This window comes from Lytechinus variegatus, chromosome 7, assembly GCF_018143015.1.
Source record: "Lytechinus variegatus isolate NC3 chromosome 7, Lvar_3.0, whole genome shotgun sequence".
Taxonomy (NCBI): Eukaryota; Metazoa; Echinodermata; class Echinoidea; order Temnopleuroida; family Toxopneustidae; genus Lytechinus; species Lytechinus variegatus.
In genome coordinates this window covers 23434256-23455592 of record NC_054746.1, presented here as the reverse complement: position 1 = coordinate 23455592, position 21337 = coordinate 23434256, and the positions used below count along the sequence as shown (strand labels likewise).

Genomic DNA, 21337 nt, shown 5'->3' with positions numbered 1-21337 from the left:
TTTAATTAGCTCTCTTTTCTATCAAGTAAATAAACAAAATCAAAGTAAACATTTTTATGATATATTGGTAGCAGAAAGATATAAGCGTCCAGTATAGACTTCAAAAATAAATGATATTTCAGATAATGAATTGGTATTGGCTTGTTCATTTATTCTATTGAACACTAGTATAGAGAAACTTTCAGTTCAAAGTATTACGATATTTTTAACTTGAACTATAATGAAAGTCATTATCTGTGTCTAATGCAGAAAAAGAAACCATCGAACATTTATTTTGGAATTGTTCATTTAGTTATTTTGGAATCGGCTTTATATGGCTTTATAGGAAAAGTATTTTTGATTTTTCATTTTGAACGGAAAAAGTGTAATATTCGGTATATGTTATCAAAAAAGGCTCTCTTTTTAATCATGTTCTAGTTATTGCCAAGAAATCTATTTATCTTAGTAGATGAATATATGTACACCAACAGTTTCTGATTGTGTTTATTTGTTGACTATACGAAAATAATTCTTTTAGCTATTCGAAATAACAAAAGGAGTGTCTTCGAACTATAGGCGCTGTGGCGTGCGCCTGTATAATCCAAGCTGATGTGGTGAAGTTACAAATTGATGCAGAGGTTCGAGCCCCGGTCACGTCTTTCGGATGGTGACGTTAAAGGACGGTCCCATACGTAAATAATCATATCTGATTGACGGTCTGACAAAACTCAAATCACACGCAGGTGGCTATAGACATGATACAGTGGTTATGTAAGTCAGCTAGGGCCGCGGAATGGTTTTCAAAGTGGGGGCTGGGCCAAAAGTGGGGGGTGTGGGCTGATCAAGCAAAAAAAATCTTATGGTCATTTTTACGTTTTTGTGCACAGTTTTGGAAAAAAGTGGGGCGGGGGGGGGACCCCGCTTCCGCGGCCCCCGTAATTGTTAAATTATATGTAATTTCGTATAATGTATCATTTTTTTACTTGTTCAATTGTATTGAATTGAATGTAACTTGAAGCGACCAATAAAACGTCATTTGAATAAAAAAAAGCGGCACAAAAAATGGAAAAAAGGTGAGAAAAGTGGGAAAGGAGGGGGAGAAAGGGAGTAGGTAAAAATTAAGTAAGATGAGAAAGACAAATGAATGAAACGTGAGGGGAAGACCTGGAAAATATAAATTCTTCATATCATAAATTTTCGCTAGATCGGTGCTTCGCGCTGGCATTGCCCAGTGGCGTAACTACGGGGGGCATGGGGGCACGTGCCCCCCCCCCCATCGGCTGGCAAAAAAAAAAACAGGGAAAAGGAGAAAAGAGAGAAAAAGGGAGAAGAAAGGTCGTGGGAAAGAATCATGTTATGTTATAAAACCTAATTTGCTCAGGGCCTATGTCTTCATTGTTCCTGGTGCTCGCATTGTCTGTTTAACGAGATATATAATCCTGTTGTACTAAAATCTATATACACCAAATATATTTCCTCGCACTTCGAATTATTATTGTTTTATGTAGTGACATATGCTTCCTTTTCATGACTACTTAAAGTGATTGCCCCATTTTAAGGTCTTAATATAAAACATTTCCTGTCCGTACTTTCGTTCACATTCGACTGGTGAGATATGTATGCTCTTCATGAATTCCTAAAAATGTCCTTTTGTCTGATCTGAATAATGAAAATATTTTAGCTTGCGCTTCGCGCTCGCCTCATTTTGGTTAGTGGAATACACATGGTCTTTGTGAATTCCTACAAACAAGCCTTAGAATGCCCCTCTTCAGGTCTGAATTTCCTAAATTTTCAGCTGGCAATATATTTGATTAGTGAGATGCGTATGATAATCAGGATTAGTGCTTCATGTGTTTAGATGAATATAATTCTAAAAACTCAACAAGCGCTTTGCACTCGCATTAGATTATGGCGAGATATGTATACTTTTAATGGATTCCTTATAGTCCCTGCTTGGGGTCAATATACAAAAAAAAATCAGCTCGCGCTTCGCGCTCGCATTTGTTTGTTTAGCGAGACAGGTACGTGCCATGATAACAAAAATTTGCAGAGTGAGAACGAACAGATATAAGGGAGAGCCCGGCTCAAGTTCCTTTACATACAAATTACCGAAAGGACTGACAGTGAAATGTATTTCACATGCTCTGGATTTGATTGATTGTGCACGTAAAAGAGAGACTGAAAGCCGCGTTCCCATTGATATTTTACATGATGAACTTACAAAGATTTATCCTCTACTAAACACTATAATTTGTAGACATTTTGCCCTTATCCGACATGTTACGGAAGTAGCCGAAGACATCGAAGATGACGTAGATGACGTAACGTCACCGCCCAACGATCAGTCCACTTTGAATGACATTCAACCTCCTGATGAAGACTCGAACAAAGGATTGACATCCGAAGAATGTCATCAGTGCGGCGCTAAATGTGGATCAAAGGATCAAAACTGCATGATGAAATGTAAGGGCATGATTCATCGCATCGACCAACTGTCGCAGGAATTACGCAAGGTTCAATACGCCGTAGAAGCTTTACTCGACAACCCTAGGAATTCCCAGAATCCCTCCTTTCAGCAAGTTCATCAAAGTGATCGCCTCTCAGCACAAAAGCCTCATCTTCAAAAACGTCAAGGTCATCAGGTGCAAACAGATGTTCCCAGGGTCCCGGATGCGTTCCCAGCCTTACCCACTCATCCTTACTCCCATCTCCCATCTATGATGCATTTGAATGGATATCCAAGACCCCCACCACCTCAAGCAACCAGACCCCCTCCACCCCCCAAACCCACCCAACTTGCTCAACCCAATCCTCAATATAGAGTTTCGCAGTTCTACACTCAGGATAGTGTACAACCCCCCGCGACATATAACCCGCCCCACACAGGCGCGTAGCCAGGGGGGGGGCGGTGGGGGCGGTCGCCCCCCCCAAAACGTCCCCAAAAAGAAAAAAAAAAGAAGGGAAAAAAGAAAGGAGAAAAGAAAAAGGGAAGGGAGGAAAGGGGAGAAAGGTAGCTTTGTGTTTTTTTTTTCTTTTTATTCTTTTTTTTTTCTTAAAAGAGAAACTCCATCACTCTTGCTCTAAATTTATATATGAATTTTTCTTCCGCGCTGCGCGCGGTTAAATGACAATATTGCAATTCTCCATTGTTTCCCCCACCCTTTCTCTAACCCTGTTTTTCCACCTCAGGTATATGTGTTTCTTACCGGTTAAAGTTCAAATGTATCCATTAGGGCATGGAATTAGAGTAAGGCTACGCCAAAGTATATGAAGTTATCTTTTTTTTTAAATTGATCGCGCAACTTCTGGTCGGGTCGGCTCCGGGCGGGTAAAATTTTATATCAATTTCCACCTCCATAAAGTCAACTTCTCCTGCTTTTCAGCTCATTACCAAACAATCATAATTCTGGGGCAAACAGGTTCCTAAAATTCGCGTCGTATTAAATAAAGAAGTACAATATTTTTTTTCCCCAATTCTATTAAACTTCATGTCATTTCCCTTCACATTCATCTCCTGCCCTGTTTTGCGCCCTCAGTTTGAAATGTTGAATGACACTTAATTTTCTTTATTATTCAAAATGAAGCACTTCAGGATAAGTCAAAGAAATTAGGAATCCTCTTTTTTTTTAATTTAATTTCAATAAATCACAGAAGTTTCAACTTTCTGCGCACTATTTCCTCATAAAGAAGTTCAATAATCTTAGAAAATCATTTTAATTAGAGTCGATGGTGGTATTAGACGTATCTGCATTATTTTGATGAAACGTCCGCCCTTTGAAATGTCACAGTTTCATTGCTCTGCGCGGGGCTGAATATCTTTCTCCCGGCATATATACACTTCTTCTCCTCTGTTTTGCGAGTTAAAGATATGCACTGTCGCTAAATTGTTTGTAATCAAATCTGATCTTTCCAAGGGAAGTATTCAATATATCTTTGAGAAGACCCTTTAGTCGGGACCCTTTTCATGGCAAAAAAATGATAAAACGCTTTAGCTTCCGCGCTTCGCGCGAGGGTATTATTATTTTAATTTCCTCCAATGTATTCCTTTTTTGTGCGTTCACAATCACTTTTTGAAAACAAATTAAGGTTCATGAAAACAATGTTCAAAATCACAATGAGTCAACTGAATTGGAGCTGAAATAGGCACTAGAGACAAGAGAGACGGCTCCTTTTCATTTTAATTTATGTAACACCAAAAGCTTCGCGCTTCGCGCGGGAGGGGGAAACTCCCCCTCCCTGCACCCACCCCCTAGGGAGCGCGCTTCGCGCGCTCTTTAAGTGTTGGCACGCTTCGCGTGCATTTACCGCCCCCTCCAAAATGAAATCCTGGCTACGCGGTTGGCCCCACACTAGTTTTCAGGCCCCCCAGCGGTACCACATTCCATATCCTAACTCTTCACAACACAGTCATACTCCAATGGATCCGTACCTGGATCCTTATCTCGCCAATAAGCGTCGTTCATACGCTTCAGTAGCTCGACCCCTACCTCCTTTCTACGATATTCCAGCAAGCTGTAGAAATTGTGGCGAACAGAACCACCGTGAGCACACATGCCGACATGGAATACAGTTACAATGCCGAAGATGTTTTGAATTCGGTCACAAAGAGAAAATGTGTCAATATTAGGTCCACGGCCAAGAAGAGTGTGCCCCAATTAACTTGACGACGAGAAAAGATAACATTAATATGAATTTGTCACCCAACATGCCGAAGAGCGAATACTATGAATGTGCTTCTCGTTTATCTAAATACAAGGGCCTAACAATTGGTCACCTCAATGTCCGTAGCCTTTATGATAAAATTGATGAAATACGCTTTTTAATCACCAAGTTTAATTTTGATATATTATGCTTGACTGAAACCTGGTTACATGAAAAAATTAGCAATACTGAAATGAAAATTGGAAGTTATAACATAGTAAGAAAAGATAGAGATAATGGTCAAAGAGGTGGAGGAGTATTACTGTTTATTCGTGACACCTTAACGTTTTCTGAAAGATGTGATTTAGACAACGAGTTATTGGAAGCGAAATGGATTGATGTATCATTGAAATGTAGAACAATAACTATTGGTTGTGTTTATCGTCCACCCAATGCTGATGTAACTTATTTCAATAACATGTTGGACATTTTTGAAAAAGCAAGTATGAGCAATGATGATTTAATTGTACTAGGGGATCTAAACTATGATTATAAGCTCGATGACAATCTGTGTGACAACCCAGTTAATCTGCTAGAAAATCTTTTTTCTTTAAGACAAATGATTTTAAAACCAACAAGAGTTACTAGTACCTCATCGAAATGTTTAGATCACATTCTCAGTTCAATGCCTGACAAGCATTTAATCAGTGACGTTGCTCAAATCGCATTAAGTGATCACTATCTAATTTATACATGCATTGGCTTACGTAATGAAAAGAAAATAAAACATAAAATTATTCGTTATCGTGACTTTCAAAATTTTGATGCCAAGTTATTCATACAGGATTTGAAGATATGTGATGCGTTCAATAATTCAAATACCAATAATTTACCATTAAATGAAATGTGGTCTAAATGGAAAACGTCTTTCCTTGAGCTTTGTAACAAACATGCTCCTTTCAAAGAAAGTAGATTGAAAGATCGTCATAATCCATGGATTTCCTCTGATGTAGTGAAACTTATGTATAAAAGAGATTTCTTGAAAAAGAAGTACGATAAGCTTAAACTTCCTGATCTTTTGTATGAATATCGTCTAACAAGGAATAATGTCACAAAATTGATTAAAACTAAAAAACGAGAGTATTTTAATAATATAACTGAAATGTACAAAGGTAATAGTAAGAAATTATGGAAAGAAATTAATAAATTTACAGGACAGAAACAAAAAAATAATGATATACCCAATTCCCTGAATGGGGATGATTTTAACGATTTTTTTATGAATGTTGGCAAGACAATTTCAGACTCTTTTAAAAACGATGCTTTTGTTTGGAATCATCCTGACAGCATTTATACTTTTACATTCCAGTGTGTCACTAGTGAAAAGGTAACAAAGATCCTTTCTCAGTTGCCGAGTGACTCTAATGTTGACATGTTAAATTTAGATACCAAACTATTACGAATAGCGGCTCCTTTTATAAGTGCATCATTGAGGGTAATCTTTAATGAAAGCCTGTCTAGCGGATCTATACCAGATGACTGGAAGATCGCTCGGACCACTCCAATTTATAAAGGTAAAGGGGATTTGGATGATATGACTAACTACAGGCCAATATCTGTTGTATGCCATTTGGCGAAATTACTTGAAAAAGAGGTACAAAGTCAGTTTCTTTCCTATCTTAAAGAACACAATTTCATAAACATTGACCAATATGCATTTTTACCTAATCATTCGACAACTACATGTTTACATAAGATATTAGAGGATTGGTATGATTCTTTCAACGAACGTGAGATGGTTGGTACTTGTTTTTTGGACATATCTAAATGTTTTGACTGCATTGATAATAATATCCTATTGAAAAAAATTGAAAGATATGGTGTTAAAAATAATGAGTTGATATGGTTTACTAATTACTTATTAGGTAGAAAACAAACTGTTTATTGTCATGGAAAATTGTCTAAATTCAATAATCTTTCTGTAGGAATTCCCCAGGGTAGTGCCCTGGGTCCCCTACTTTTTCTTGTTTTTATTAATGACCTAAGTGAATGTTTATTATCATGCTCATGCAATATATATGCAGATGATGTTGTTATTTATATTTCTGATAAAAGTACCGAAGTCATTACTTCTAAATTACAATCTGATCTTGAAAACATAAGTAGGTGGTATAAGAGAAATAAATTAAAAGTTAATGTCGACAAAACGTATACTATGTTATTAAAACGAAACACACAATCTTCTCAAGAATTAAACATATATCTGGATAATAACATTATAAAACAAGTAAAACATATTAGGTATCTAGGAATCGAAATTGATGAGAATCTTTCGTGGAATTTTCATGTAAAAAAACCCAACCTAAGTAAATCTTTAGCTTTTAAGTTATTTTCTTTGAAAAAGGTCAGTAATTTCACTAATACGAATGTTCTAAATAAAATTTATAATTGTACAATTCAACCCATACTGGATTACTCTTGTTCGGTATGGGGGAACTGTTCTGTCAGTAATAGGAAAATTTTGTTTAGATTACAAAAAAGAGCAGCAAGAATAGTTGAAAAGAATTTTGATTATACTCATAATGGTATTGACATTATTAAGAGATTGAAATGGCAGGTTTTAGAAAAAAGACGAAATTATTTCCTTGCATGTATTATGTATAACTGTGTCTATGGACATGCTCCGATACGTTTATGTAATTCTATTGATATGGTTATTGATAGGCATCCAATGAATACAAGATTTGCCAATTCGCTCAACGTAGTTATACCTAAACCGAACATTGAGTTTTTTAAGAATAGCTTAAGATATGCAGGAGGAAATGTATGGAATAGTTTAGATTCGGAACTCCAGAATGCAACTTCAATTGATATACATTTAAAAGGAAATATAAGAAAACACACTTCTCGTAACACTCTCTCCGCTCTCTTTATGCCGGTTTGTGTTTTCAACTTTCAGTTTGGTATTCATTACCCAGTGCACATGTATGATATCTTTTGTTATTTTTATATATCTATGTTTGCTAATACCTATGTTACTCAATTTTGTTTTACTATAATTTACTCTGCCTGAATTTGAATTGTTTAATGCACCTTTTCTGTACATTGTTAGATATTTACTATGTCTACAGGACCATGTTGAAAAACAGTGTATATATTATCTGAACATGCTTATCCTGTATAAAGATTTTTAAATAAATAAATAAATAAATTAATGATTGCCATATCAGTTGCTCCCAGCTGACTTCTGGTCTAGTCAATTTGACTGATTTGTTTTAAGAGTGCATATTGCCTGTTCATCTTGGGTAAGAACATTATTATTTTTTTTTGTAATAATATTTATTGGTCATTCAGTTTAAAGTTAAAGTGATGGTTCATTGTAAAATATTACAATATCAATTATATTAACAAAACATTGTTCACAAAAGACAAATAATTATCCATAATACAAAAAAACGAACAAAATGTCATACTCATAGTATAAACATATTCATATACAGGGGATAACTAAGTAACAAAAAACGTAAATATATTAACCATTTATAACCAATATAAATTCACAAAATCATACAATAGTTATGCAAAAAATTCATTGCTCAACATTGGTGAAACTGAATGAAATTTATAATATACACTGTATAAAAAAATATATAATGGAGTATAATACTGCACAATATTCAGTGGCGTATACAAACGGCGCCCCTTTCAAAGTGTATTATATATTTTTTACACTCGACCGGTCAAAATAAAACATATCAGTGCGAGTGTGAATATTTCTCAATATCAAGACGGTATATATTATAAGTTTTTTTTATCATCATGAAAAGGGAACACGTAAAAAAACCCTTGTTAGAAAATAGATAATATCTCTGTAAATAAATCGACCTAATGAGGGCGAAGCGCGAGCTGAAAATGATTTATATTGAGACCGGCAGTCGGGGCATTTTAGGGAGAAATAATCTCACAAAACGTATAAGCAATAAAATGCAAGCAGGATGGGTGAGCTGAAATTTTTTGATAATTATATACTTACCTGAAAAGGAAAATTTTAATACCTTGAACATACCTTGAAGTGCCACACTTCCATCTTCACGTATAGGTAGTGTGGCAGGGTTTGGCTGGCTTTGTTAGCCCATTAATAACCCAATTTGGATAGTCTCTGTTTGAAGCTGAGGAGTGAGGACGATTTGATAGCTTCTTCAGGAAGTCTATTCCAGCTATCGATTACTCTTTTGCTAAAAAAGTGTTTCCTTATGTCCAGTCTGGAATTAGTTTTTTTTTAGCTTTTGAGAATGGCCTCTGGTACTCTGATACGTTGCTTTCTGGAACATGAAGTCAGGATTGATGTTGTCGATCTGTGACATTATACGGTAGGCTTCAATGAGATCACCCCTCTTTCGCCTATATGTTCCAATGTTGTAAGGTTTAGTCTTTTCAATCTGGATTCATAAGGTACGTAGATCTCTTAATGGGGTATGAGTTTAGTAGCTCTAGCCTGCACCTTTTCAAGGAATTGAATGTCTTTAGATAATATGGGCACCAAGCTTGCGTACAATAGTCCAAATGTGGCCTGACGAGTGATTTGTAGAGTTTTAGGATTACATCTATACTTCTGTAAGTGAAATTCCTCTTGATCATGGGTCATTCCCGCACGATGGGTTGATTAAGAGACTTATCCATACACCAAGATCCTTTTCTTCCTCGGTTTCTCGAAGACTGTCCCATATGATATGTGTGATGTGGGTTGTGGAATCCTAGATGCATAACACCACACTTATCAGCATTGTATACTTCATCTGCCACATTTCTGCCCAAGTATTTAAGTGGTTTATGTCCATTTGCATGCTGTCAATTTCTACTTCATTGGCCACTGGATGGACAAGTTTTGTGTCATCTGCGAACATGCTTATGGTTGATCCGTTGTCAATGTAGCAATTCATATCGTTCATATACATCAGGAAACAGACTGGTCCCAAAACAGAGCCTTGCTCAACAGAGCTTTTGATATTTTCCCAGTCGGATTCTGCTCCCTGAGTTATGACTTTTTGTTTCCTTCCAGCCAAGCCTCGATCCAGCCTCAAAACCTTTCCATCAATTCCATGAGCTTTTATTTTAGCTATCAGTCTTTTGTGAGGGACAGTATCGAAGGCTTAGGCAAGATCTAAATACATCACATCCACTGGAATGCCATCATCTACAAATCTGGTTAGTATCTCTAGGTGCTCAAGAAGATTTGTTGTACATTTCCCTTCCTAAAGTTGAGAATCATGAATTAACTTATGCTGGTATAGGTGCTGTGTTATTTGGTCTCTAAGTATACTTTCCAGGACTTTGCCAATCACAGATGTGAGGCTTATTGGTCTATAGTTCCCCGGTTTGGCACGTGATCCCTTCTTAAAGATAGGGACAAAATGGGCTATCCTCCAATCTTCTGACTGAACCTGTTGCAAGGGATTTATTGTAGATCAAGGCAATTGGCTTACACAGTTCATCTGCCATAAGGTCTTCAAAATACAAGGGGGATACCATCCGGACCTAGTCTGCTATGCAGACTCTGAATGGCTCTTGAGGAGGGATCTGCTACTGGTTTGCAAAGCAAACCAGCCTGAACATGTGAAAGGGCGAGCGCAGCCTCAGTAGACCTAGTCTGCTATGCAGACTCGTTGAATCAGCTGAGGTACACACACTGCAGATGTGGGTCTACATTTGTAGACTAATCCGGACCTGCTGCTTTCGATGGATCCAGTTTTACAAGTCTTTCTTTCACATCTTCTTCTATATAGTAAGATAATTCAGTTTCTCATTCTCTAGACTTTTAAGATTTTCTGTGGTATTGGTACTTCGTCTCTTTCCACTGTAAAAACTGAAGCAAAGAACTTGTTCAGGGTATTTGCAGTTTCTTGTCCAGGTGGAATAGTATCTCCGTTATCATCTTTTAAAGGGCCATGCATCTTTGAATTTTTGCTTAGATCTCACATATAAAGTGTAAAAACTCTTGCAGCCTTCCTTTATATTCTGGGTAAGCTTCTTTTCAAAGGCTCTTTTGGCAGCTCTAACTTCAAACTTGGCTTCCTTTTGACACTTTTTATATTGTTCTTTAGCTTTACTAGATTGGATCTGTTTGTATTTTCTCCAAGCTCTCTGCTTTCGCCGAACTGCTCTCAGGGCTCTCCTGCATGGTTAACCAGATTGCTTTCCTTTTCTTCTTATCCTGTTTGACAGGTACGTGGTTTTGGATAAGAAGTTGGATATCGTTTCTTAACAGACATACCTGTATACAGACTATTGTGATAGTTAATTAGTATGACCGTATATATCCTATCTCGTTCTTTATATAGGAAAGTGGCAAAAATTGCAAAGTGAAAACATTATTTTATGATTTGGTCATTGGGTTTTTTTTCATATGATTTGGCGTAATTTTTTTTTTCAATTAAAGAAAAAGTGAAACGAATTAACATGTCATTGACTTGGTAGTTGGTGCAGTCTGCAGTCATGATTTTAGTTTCCAACCGAGATACAAAATTCAAACCAATTATCAAAATACACTATACAGCTGTGTATACTTTCCTGTTTGGGGACGGATCCAGCCTTTGCCAATTAATAGAGGGGGGGGGTTCAGCCATATTTTCCCCGATCGGCCGATCGAAGATGATTTTTGTGGTGTTTGTTTATTTGAAGTGGTAGTCCTAATAGTCACTTCTTAGCTTCATTCTTATAAATCAACATGAAAATATAATCCAATTTTTGTCGTGAACAGGATAGATATATGACTAAACAATGATGCGAGCCCCCCCCCCCATCCGCAGGAAGTGAGATACGCAACTACGCAAACAAATTTCCAAAACAAAAACAAAACAAGACAAAAAAACTCCAACTATTTTATTTGCTAGTCTTGTGTGAAAACTAACTTGATCGAAGTTTCAATCAAGGTCTGTGCATGTAGACTAGTTTGCCAGTACGGTATACTGGTACTACTATACAGTACGGTCATACGCGGTAGCTAGCTAGCAACACGATGTAAACAATCTATCGATCGGCGCTAGCTAAAAATGGCACAGGCAGAAGAAAAAGAAAGTGCTGGTAAATATCGTTTACTTTTAGCTTGGTCATCTATATTTCTAGCATAATGGACTTTGAAAATTATTTTGGAAATTGGTGGGAAGAAAAATGTCGTTACCCTTGTATGTCTGCAATGAAGTAAATTTAAAAACTTGCAATTGATTGCTCGTCGTGTTTGGAGTGGCATGGCTCAGCCTGAGGAGCCGCTCTCACCGTACCGGCAACTAGCCCGTACCCAGGGGTGGCTGTCCGCGAGGCTTCTTGCCACTTAGCTGAGCTGCGGCAGCCCACGGCTAGCCACTAAGCTTGCTAAGCCAGGAGGCCCCTAGACTGTAAAAATAATTTATTAACATATGCTTACTATCCACAGAGCCAGGGATTCCTTCCCATTCACCTGTGTGTACCGCCAAAAAATCTGAAATTTTTAATTTTCGCCCACGAGATTAGGCTTAACTTACACTGTACCGCTACAGGTACTTGTCTTATTCTTAACTGAAACTTTTAAAGTAATCTAGATCTAACTTATTAAAGTACGGTCATGATGGTACCTGGGCCCGGTACTTATTCTAAAAAAAAATCCAGGCCCTAGCACTAAATCATGTATGGGATACAACTTCATTTCTGACATTTCTACGATATTGATTTCATTTTTACAGAAGAATTCATTCAAAAAATGAGAAAAATGTTATGAACAGACGGGGAAAACTTGCCATCGTGTTTACGTTGCCATCTTCATTTCATTGTCTTTCACTTGGCGACAGCACGCAAATCGCGCGATTAATTATTTTGTACGCGACATGCCATATCAAGCTGCTTCAAAATTTTTGGCTCATTTCACCACTATATTACAGCAGAAGATCAAGATACACACAAAATTATGCTCATTATTGTCTATCTTTTACTCGAGACAAGTACGGTATATCTTTTTCTCAAAATTTTGGTAGGTTGGCCTAAAAAAGAATCTGAGAGTCAAAGTGGTCCTCGAGTAAAAAAAAGGTTGAGAAGCAAATCATGGGTCTACTACCATAGACTATAATTTTTTTATTTTTATGTAAAAAGGACCTTCTAAACTTTTAAAAGAAATTTATTGGTCATTGGATTTAGAATAGAATATAACATTAGCCTAGACTTTAGACCTATATAGTATTCATGTATAGATGTATACAAAAGTTAGACCAAAAGCTTTGCTTTGGTCTCTGTTATTGGTTGTTCCGGTGAACTCTGTTGCTCCACTCACCAATTACAGAGACCGAAGTTCTAACTTGTTCTGTACAGAGACTCAATGGCCATATGTTTCCATATTAAATTTGGATTAACCAGGAAAGTGAAGTTGCGTGACAGCCAAAGTATGTCACTGTTTTTTTTTTGTCCTTTTACATGTAAGTTTATTTTTCGGATTTTTTCCCTGTTTTGGTGCATTTCAGGCCAAAAAGGAATAATAATCGTTATAATGGTCCAGTTCTTTTCATAAAATTTTATGAAATAAAGACAAAAAATCGATGAGCTCGTCAGGGGGATTTTGCATTTTTAACCCCCTAATGGCAGCTGCACAATCGCGAGCCATCTGTGTACCAGGAGATATTTTTTTTTTAAATGTTTAAAACCAACTCAAAGCAGACGGCTGCCAGCTGTCTATGTACTATGACTTATATGACAGGTATATGAAAGCCTGGAATTTCACCCCATTTCATTACATACTTAGATATTTAAAAAGAAAAGTTGTATATGAAAGAATCAAATTTCGATCCTTGTGTTTATTTGATCGGACACCTATACATAAAAATAAATTTTCCTTAAAATATTTTTGTCCCATATCACTAGTATCGGTTTATGCATGGTAACTTGGGGTATAGTGCCCCAAAATATAGCAATGAGAGCAAAATGTGATGACTGGTGCTCCTAAAGTTTAATATTTGAAGAAGTTGATCGAATAGGATTTCGAATTGTTGATATGTTAAATGAATAAAGGTTGGGATACCCCTATATACTGTCATGTATTGGGATTGAACAGACCTGTACATTTGAATAAAGTTACAGGCAGATTTTCACTAAGTAATATTTTTGATAACTTTAACACAGAATCACTGCTTGCGGATATTCAGAAGAAAATTACAGATGCATTTGATATCTTCGACCATGAGTCTAATAAGACTGTTGATGTTAGGTGAGTAAATGATGAAATATTGATTGAATTGACTGAATGTAAAAATATTTGCACACTTCGATCAAGGGATAAACTAGAATATGAAAATTGGGTAATGTTTGCAGTTTGTGGGTGGTGCAGTTTCCTGTTTTAGTTTCATACATTTTCTTTTAATGTTTAGCAACCTTTTTGGCCTAAATTCTTTCACTGAGCCATTAGTTTCAAAGTACCACAGACTGGAGTAATGATGCTTCCCTCTTATTTTTGAACTAGTATTGAGTATATGTCAAAGAGTAATTTAGATAGAAGTATTGGCACGAAGCTTACATGTAGGTTATAATAAAGTTGTGCAACCATCAGTGAAAGCAGTTTGTGATTAGCCAAACAAAAAAAGGGGGATAGAAAAGGATACCCTGTACTTCAGTGTGTAAACCTATCCTACAATTGAATATTAAAGGGGAATCCAACCAAAACAAAAACTTGTTTTTATAAGGAAAAGAAAAATCAGACAAGTTGATAGGTGAAAGTTTGAACAATATTGGACAAACAACAAGAAAGTTATGAATTTTTAAAAGTTGTAAATATTGGTTTGGTAATCACTATACCCATGGAGACTTCAAATTGGCCGCATATGGGATGCCATAGTGATGTAAGGCAAGGACTTCTCTTCCATGTACTCCAATACATATTATGGCTAAACTGTCCTATTTTCCCAAAAGTTTTATTTCAAATTATATTTTTCTTTCATGATGACATACTACAATATACTACCTGGGTTATATTTAGATTACTGCCCCAGTGGAATGGGTACTAAGGAGAAAACCACAAATCCCTGATAATAAAGTACATGGCCTATGTGAAAGTTGACCTTGCCCCTTGTCATAATTTACGTACACAGTTGCCAATTTGAAATCTACATAGTATTAGTGATCTCAATTTTAAAGCAGCTATAACTTTCTCGTTGCTTGTCCGATTTCTTTCAAACTTTCACCATTCTATTAAATTTATTTTTCTCCTTCCCAACATCAAATTTTATGGTCAAGGCTGGATAAGCATGTATGTTCATATTAATTGCGAAACCACTTAAATTCACATTCAACTGTGTTGCTGTAGTTGTCATATTTACACTTGCGAATTTCTTAATTACTGCAAGTGATGTTATTAATGTGATTATTTGTTGTTCTTTTTACGTGTTACAGGGAGATTGGGACCATTATCAGGTCATTAGGTTGCTGTCCTAGTGAAGGTGAACTCCATGATCTTTTATCTGAGATGGAAGAGGAGGAGCCCACAGGATACATCAAGTATGATCGTTACAAGCCAATCATGCGAGAAGTTCTCATGGAACGCAAGTAAGTGTAGATGAGATGGATGACAATCTAGGTTGCAGGTGCATCAGTGCTCTTTATATCCCAACTTCACTCATCATTAAATCAGCATGTAAATCATTAAAGGACAGGTCCCACTGGCCGACGGACACAAAACATTTTCATAATGGATTCAGCGGACAAACAAAATTTTGGGGTGGCTCTTTCCGTTTCCGTCCACTCCAGACAATGGACAAAATGGACGAACAATGAAATCACAGTGGACGGATGTTCGATGGATGTAGAGCGTATGAAACTTGTATGCGATGAATACACAATGGATACGTAACGTTTTCCAACAGATGGCAAGATTCTTTTCTGTTTTACATCCTCTCTGCAGCCTTTACAGACTGACCTCCTCCTCTTCATCATCATCACCATGATGATGATCATCATCACTTACATTATCACCATTATAATTGTCATCATGATCATAATCACCAACATTTTCATAAGCATCATCATCATGTTAGTTATTGCCACTATCCTAACAATTTTATTAATGTCATCATCAAGGTCATCAGGTCAGGTGTATCTTGCTATAATCTGAATATATTTATCATTTTTACCCCTAACTGCTATATCTTTTGATGGAAATTTTTGTATGACAGTATGTTTTCTAGTAAAAGAATTGATGTAGAAGATAAACGTTATAAATTGTTTTGATTATGCTCCTTATAGTGTTTAAAAGAGTTCTAGTATTAGAGAGGATAACAGATGGGGATGACAGGGGATGTCATCATGTGTTGGGCAGTGTTTCATTTTAATTTTTCGTCTTATTTTAATATTTTTTTATGTTTCTTTGAAGATTCAAGCCATCCCCTGAGGATCAGCTTGTCAAGGCATTTGAAGTACTAGATGTTGAAAAGAAAGGCCATCTTACAGTTGAAGAGGTGACAAAACTCATGTCTGAAGAAGGTATTACCACTTTCTTTTATTTCATAATTGCAGTAATCATGGCCGTATGCAGACATTTTTATAAAGGTGAAATAACAGAATGTAATGAAGATACAGTTTTTCACTTGTGCATAGTGATTTGAGTAGACCTTTTGAACTAAATCATGTTTAAAAAAAATCTACTTGAAACATATTGCAGTTTGCTCCCTGTATTTCTTGTGTGTGGAAAAGCTTTAAGAAAATTGTAGTTTGATATGCATACAGTATGAGTCATTGAAAAACAGGACAAAATTTGTTACTTATCGTTGAGGAAATATAGAAAAGAAGTGAATAATTGGGGATTATTAGAAGTATCATAAAATATTTTTAAAAGATGGGATGGTAAGAGATAACTTTGACCACTCTAAAGCAAATCTTGAACATTGCTTCTTTGTTTTTATTACTTTATCACTTAATGTTCAATTGAGGATTCTCAAAGTGTTAAGGGGATTCCAGATCAATTGCACCCTTGCCTACTCCTCTTGAAAGGCAAAACAAATCTCCATGACATATTGCCTGTAATTAAATTTTGCCATGTCAAAATCACCCATTACTATTGTGTCTATTAAAAATAATAAACTTTTTAATATATTCATATTTATTCAAATACATGTATGTAAGTAGTATTCCAAGTCCGTATTTAACGTACTGAAACTTTGAATTTGATTTTACAGGAGAGCCATTCACGCAGGAAGAACTTGAAGAGATGCTTTCAGCTGCTGTGGACCCAGAGAAAGGGGTGGTCCTGTATAAAGATTATGCTTCGATGATGACACTTGATGCAGAAATGTGATTCCTGTCCTTTTTTTACATCATCACTAAATGAAATGTCAGTGATGAATTTTAGTGATTTTGAACAGTGTCCAAGGAAAAGATTGTGTTTTATCGCTGCAAAATATTTGAATCACAAAATGGATGACAAATCGTTTCAAGTCTGTCCAAGGTCATATGCACTGAACACAAATAAGCATGTAATGGACTATACAGAGGTGTTTAGCCCGACCGTTTCAGCTGTTTGTTATATTTCAATATTGAGGGCATTTGAAGAGTAATCCTTTGCTAAGAAACATTTCTTGATCCGATATTCTTCCTGAATACCATGATAAGAAATGCTCACAATGCTATTAAACATCGGTCTTTCCCACAACTGTTATTTCTTTGGAAAAAAAATATAAAGTAGTTTTTCACACCAAGTACTTCAATACAGTTTGGACCATATTTGTCAACTTTACTTGGTCTTGAAAGTCATTTGTAGCTCTGAATAGGAAGTTGCAAATGTCAAATGAAAAAATGCGAAAATATTTTCTATGTTAGGATAGAAAATATTAAATGCACACGAGTCAAAAGTGAGGTCAAAGATGCCCAGCTTTCAGCAGGCCTGCATAACATATAATAATAGATTCCAAAAACAAGTTTCATGATGAGCAAAATAAATATATGGCTCAGCTTTTGTGCAAAAATAAATGCTAATTCAGCTTTGCTGGTCAGAGCTCATCCAATTAATTAGTTGAGGTGAAAAAGGTGATTTAAATGTCTTCTTACATATTTACCACCATTATGGAGAGCTACATGTATTGAGTTTAATTGGTATTCATGCTGTTCACATACTTAAAAGCGGCACATATACATTGTATTAGTTTTGTTCTGCCATGTGGAATTCGAAATAACAATATCGGGGCACTGCATGCAGACTATAACAGATATCATATATTAGGTTTAAAAGAATATTGCTCTTGATTTAAATTGCAGTAATTGCAGCATCTTTCCAGCTCTATGAATCAAACTGCATTGGGAGTCCTTTTGGCCTCAAAGGGTTTAATTCTAGTTATAAAAACAAATGATCCATATTGCTAAGGAAAATATCCATTCTATTGAATCTCCAATGTTATTTTATGTATTAAATGATTATAGTGATATATCATGTATAGTGTAAATAACTGTAAATAAAACACACAAAAAATTGATCAGCATGTCTTGGACCAATTGTGTTGAATGTACAGGACTAGTAATTAGAAAAAAAGTTTCAAAAAATTTCTTTAGGAAAGATGCACAGGAGTGGTTTGATTTAACCCTAATTCTCCCGGGGGGCCATAATGGCCCCCCCTCAACAATTTTCGCGATATATCTGCTGCGCGAAATTTTTTCACCTCGCAGCTCACCGACTTTTTACATTCGAGTCTCGCGCAAATTTTGAGACCAAAGTTGTGACGCCCAGGTACGCGGTTACGACATTACGCAACATTATGCAAGTGCATGTCAGACCCAAAATTGCTCATAAACGTGATTTCACCTTGGTGCAAAACAATGGACTATGCAGATTTTTGTGTACAAACTTATGCTAATTTCATTGCATATATTAGGAAAAGTTCAATTATGAATGTTCACTTTTGGCAACGGGTGTTAAGTTAATTATTGAATGAAGCCTGATAATACAAGAGATCTGTATAGTCCTTATTTTGTACGGTGAAATTCAAGCCTCCTTTGTGAACTCTGGTCAAAGAGAGAGTGAAATCAAAAGACTAATAGAAAGGCCAGCAAGTCATACAAAAAGAGTAAGAGAGTGAAAGAAAATGGAGACAGAAGAAATAGCATAACTAATCTAGAAAGAGATTGAGATGATTTTTCAGTAATTTTTCAATTTGGGTTCTTGTACTATCTCTTCGCTCCATGAAATTTCCCTTGACATAAATTCAACCTTGTTGACTCAATTCACTAATTGAAAAAAAGTATGGAGTACAGTCTGTAATAATAATGTTAGGATAGAAAATATTAAATGCACACGAGTCAAAAGTGAGGTCAAAGATGCCCAGCTTTCAGCAGGCCTGCATAACATATGGTAATAGATTCCAAAAACAAGTTTCATGATGAGCAAAATAAATATATGGCTCAGCTTTTGTGCAAAAATAAATGCTAATTCAGCTTTGCTGGTCAGAGCTCATCCAATTAATTAGTTGAGGTGAAAAAGAAGTTGATTTAAATGTGTTTTTACATATTTACCACCATTATGGAGAGCTACATGTATTGAGTTTAATTGGTATTCATGCTGTTCACATACTTAAAAGCGGCACATATACATTGTATTAGTTTTGTTCTGCCATGTGGAATTCGAAATAACAATATCGGGGCACTGCATGCAGACTATAACAGATATCATATATTAGGTTTAAAAGAATATTGCTCTTGATTTAAATTGCAGTAATTGCAGCATCTTTCCAGCTCTATGAATCAAACTGCATTGGGAGTCCTTTTGGCCTCAAAGGGTTTAATTCTAGTTATAAAAACAAATGATCCATATTGCTAAGGAAAATATCCATTCTATTGAATCTCCAATGTTATTTTATGTATTAAATGATTATAGTGATATATCATGTATAGTGTAAATAACTGTAAATAAAACACACAAAAAATTGATCAGCATGTCTTGGACCAATTGTGTTGAATGTACAGGACTAGTAATTAGAAAAAAAGTTTCAAAAAATTTCTTTAGGAAAGATGCACAGGAGTGGTTTGATTTAACCCTAATTCTCCCGGGGGCCATAATGGCCCCCCCTCAACAATTTTCGCGATATATCTGCTGCGCGAAATTTTTTCACCTCGCAGCTCACCGACTTTTTACATTCGAGTCTCGCGCAAATTTTGAGACCAAAGTTGTGACGCCCAGGTACGCGGTTACGACATTACGCAACATTATGCAAGTGCATGTCAGACCCAAAATTGCTCATAAACGTGATTTCACCTTGGTGCAAAACAATGGACTATGCAGATTTTTGTGTACAAACTTATGCTAATTTCATTGCATATATTAGGAAAAGTTCAATTATGAATGTTCACTTTTGGCAACGGGTGTTAAGTTAATTATTGAATGAAGCCTGATAATACAAGAGATCTGTATAGTCCTTATTTTGTACGGTGAAATTCAAGCCTCCTTTGTGAACTCTGGTCAAAGAGAGAGTGAAATCAAAAGACTAATAGAAAGGCCAGCAAGTCATACAAAAAGAGTAAGAGAGTGAAAGAAAATGGAGACAGAAGAAATAGCATAACTAATCTAGAAAGAGATTGAGATGATTTTTCAGTAATTTTTCAATTTGGGTTCTTGTACTATCTCTTCGCTCCATGAAATTTCCCTTGACATAAATTCAACCTTGTTGACTCAATTCACTAATTGAAAAAAAGTATGGAGTACAGTCTGTAATAACCATTCTGACCTCATGGGCCTGTATTCTGAAGTCGGGTTTAACTTAGATAATGGTCTAAACTCTGTGCTAAAATTATGGGATACCAAACGTTTCAAAATTTTGTTTACAGTGAATGCTTCTTATGTTTACTGTGCTCTTTACTAATTGTTTAATGGTGAAGACAACTGTCATATTTATCCTTCCCAGGCAGTTAATGTTTTGGGAGCCAATGAGCTGATACATTGAACCTCTACTTTTATAGATTTATGTAAAAACTGGCTTTCCGGAGTTAAACCACAACTTAAATCCAGAGGTAAAATTAAACCTGACTTAGGAATATGGGCCATAGGGTTTTTTAGGGGGTGGGTGTGAATTTATTACATGGCAAGGTATGATTTCCGCTCTAACCAAATATAATGCCAGAATTGCTAGTGAAGCATTGTTCAGACATGGTGCAACAAAGCTCAGCAACATTTTGTGTACAGTCATTGTGACATGAGGCGACAAACAATCAGTTGTTGACCTTCTAGTGCTAATGTTGGGCCATCTTTATTTCTGCAAAGCACCAAACTCAAATGAAGCTGGTCCGGGGGGAGGAATCTTACACCTGGGTGTTAAACTATAAATAATATAATTTGGGTATTTCTATAAATTCACATTAGGAGTTGGAGCCAAGAAAGGCAATCTGAACTGTGCTTCCAACACTGAACTTGAAATCATCCAGTGTTGCAGAGGCAGAAGACTTTGGGTCACCTGGCTACAAAAAGCTGTACACTGATCAAATTAATAGCACAAGTGTGTAAAAAGTTGGACAGACAAACACATCACATGACATGGCTTTGAAACGAAGCCATTACACAGGAGGTTCACAAGTTCATATAAGCAACACTTTTTTGCCAAGTATGAACAACTTTTGAGAGTTGTAGGATCTTTTTAATGCATAATGAGGCATTTATCTCATGTCTGATCACAATATATATTATATTAATTGGCTTTTTGCACCATGCTTACATAAGAGTCAAATTCAATCTACAGAA

The 21337-nt window shown here is 36.1% G+C and overlaps 1 protein-coding gene across 2 annotated transcripts; it reads left to right on the top strand.

Moving 5' to 3' along the window:
• Positions 1-11592: 11592 nt before the first annotated feature.
• Positions 11593-19075, top strand: LOC121418796 (dynein regulatory complex protein 8-like). Of its 2 annotated transcripts, XR_005970513.1 has the most exons (6): positions 11593-11700; positions 13759-13843; positions 15022-15174; positions 15998-16107; positions 16800-17476; positions 18921-19075. XR_005970513.1 is itself a non-coding variant. In XM_041612936.1 (5 exons), the coding sequence occupies exons 1-5, from the start codon at positions 11670-11672 to the stop codon at positions 16916-16918; spliced, it is 498 nt and encodes a 165-aa protein (XP_041468870.1). In that variant the 5' UTR covers positions 11593-11669; the 3' UTR covers positions 16919-17631. The 2 variants fall into 2 exon arrangements, 1 of the variants encoding a protein (XP_041468870.1); XM_041612936.1 differs by lacking the exon at positions 18921-19075 and having other exon boundaries at positions 16800-17631.
• The last annotated feature ends 2262 nt before the right edge of the window (positions 19076-21337 follow it).

Excerpts from the sequence above, each read along its gene's own strand:
- LOC121418796 (XM_041612936.1), top strand. The coding sequence starts at position 11,670 with ATGGCACAGGCAGAAGAAAAAGAAAGTGCTG. Across the intron at positions 15,175-15,997 it reads GAAGTTCTCATGGAACGCAA|ATTCAAGCCATCCCCTGAGG; the intron begins GTAAGTGTAGAT and ends GTTTCTTTGAAG. Across the intron at positions 16,108-16,799 it reads AAAACTCATGTCTGAAGAAG|GAGAGCCATTCACGCAGGAA; the intron begins GTATTACCACTT and ends TTGATTTTACAG.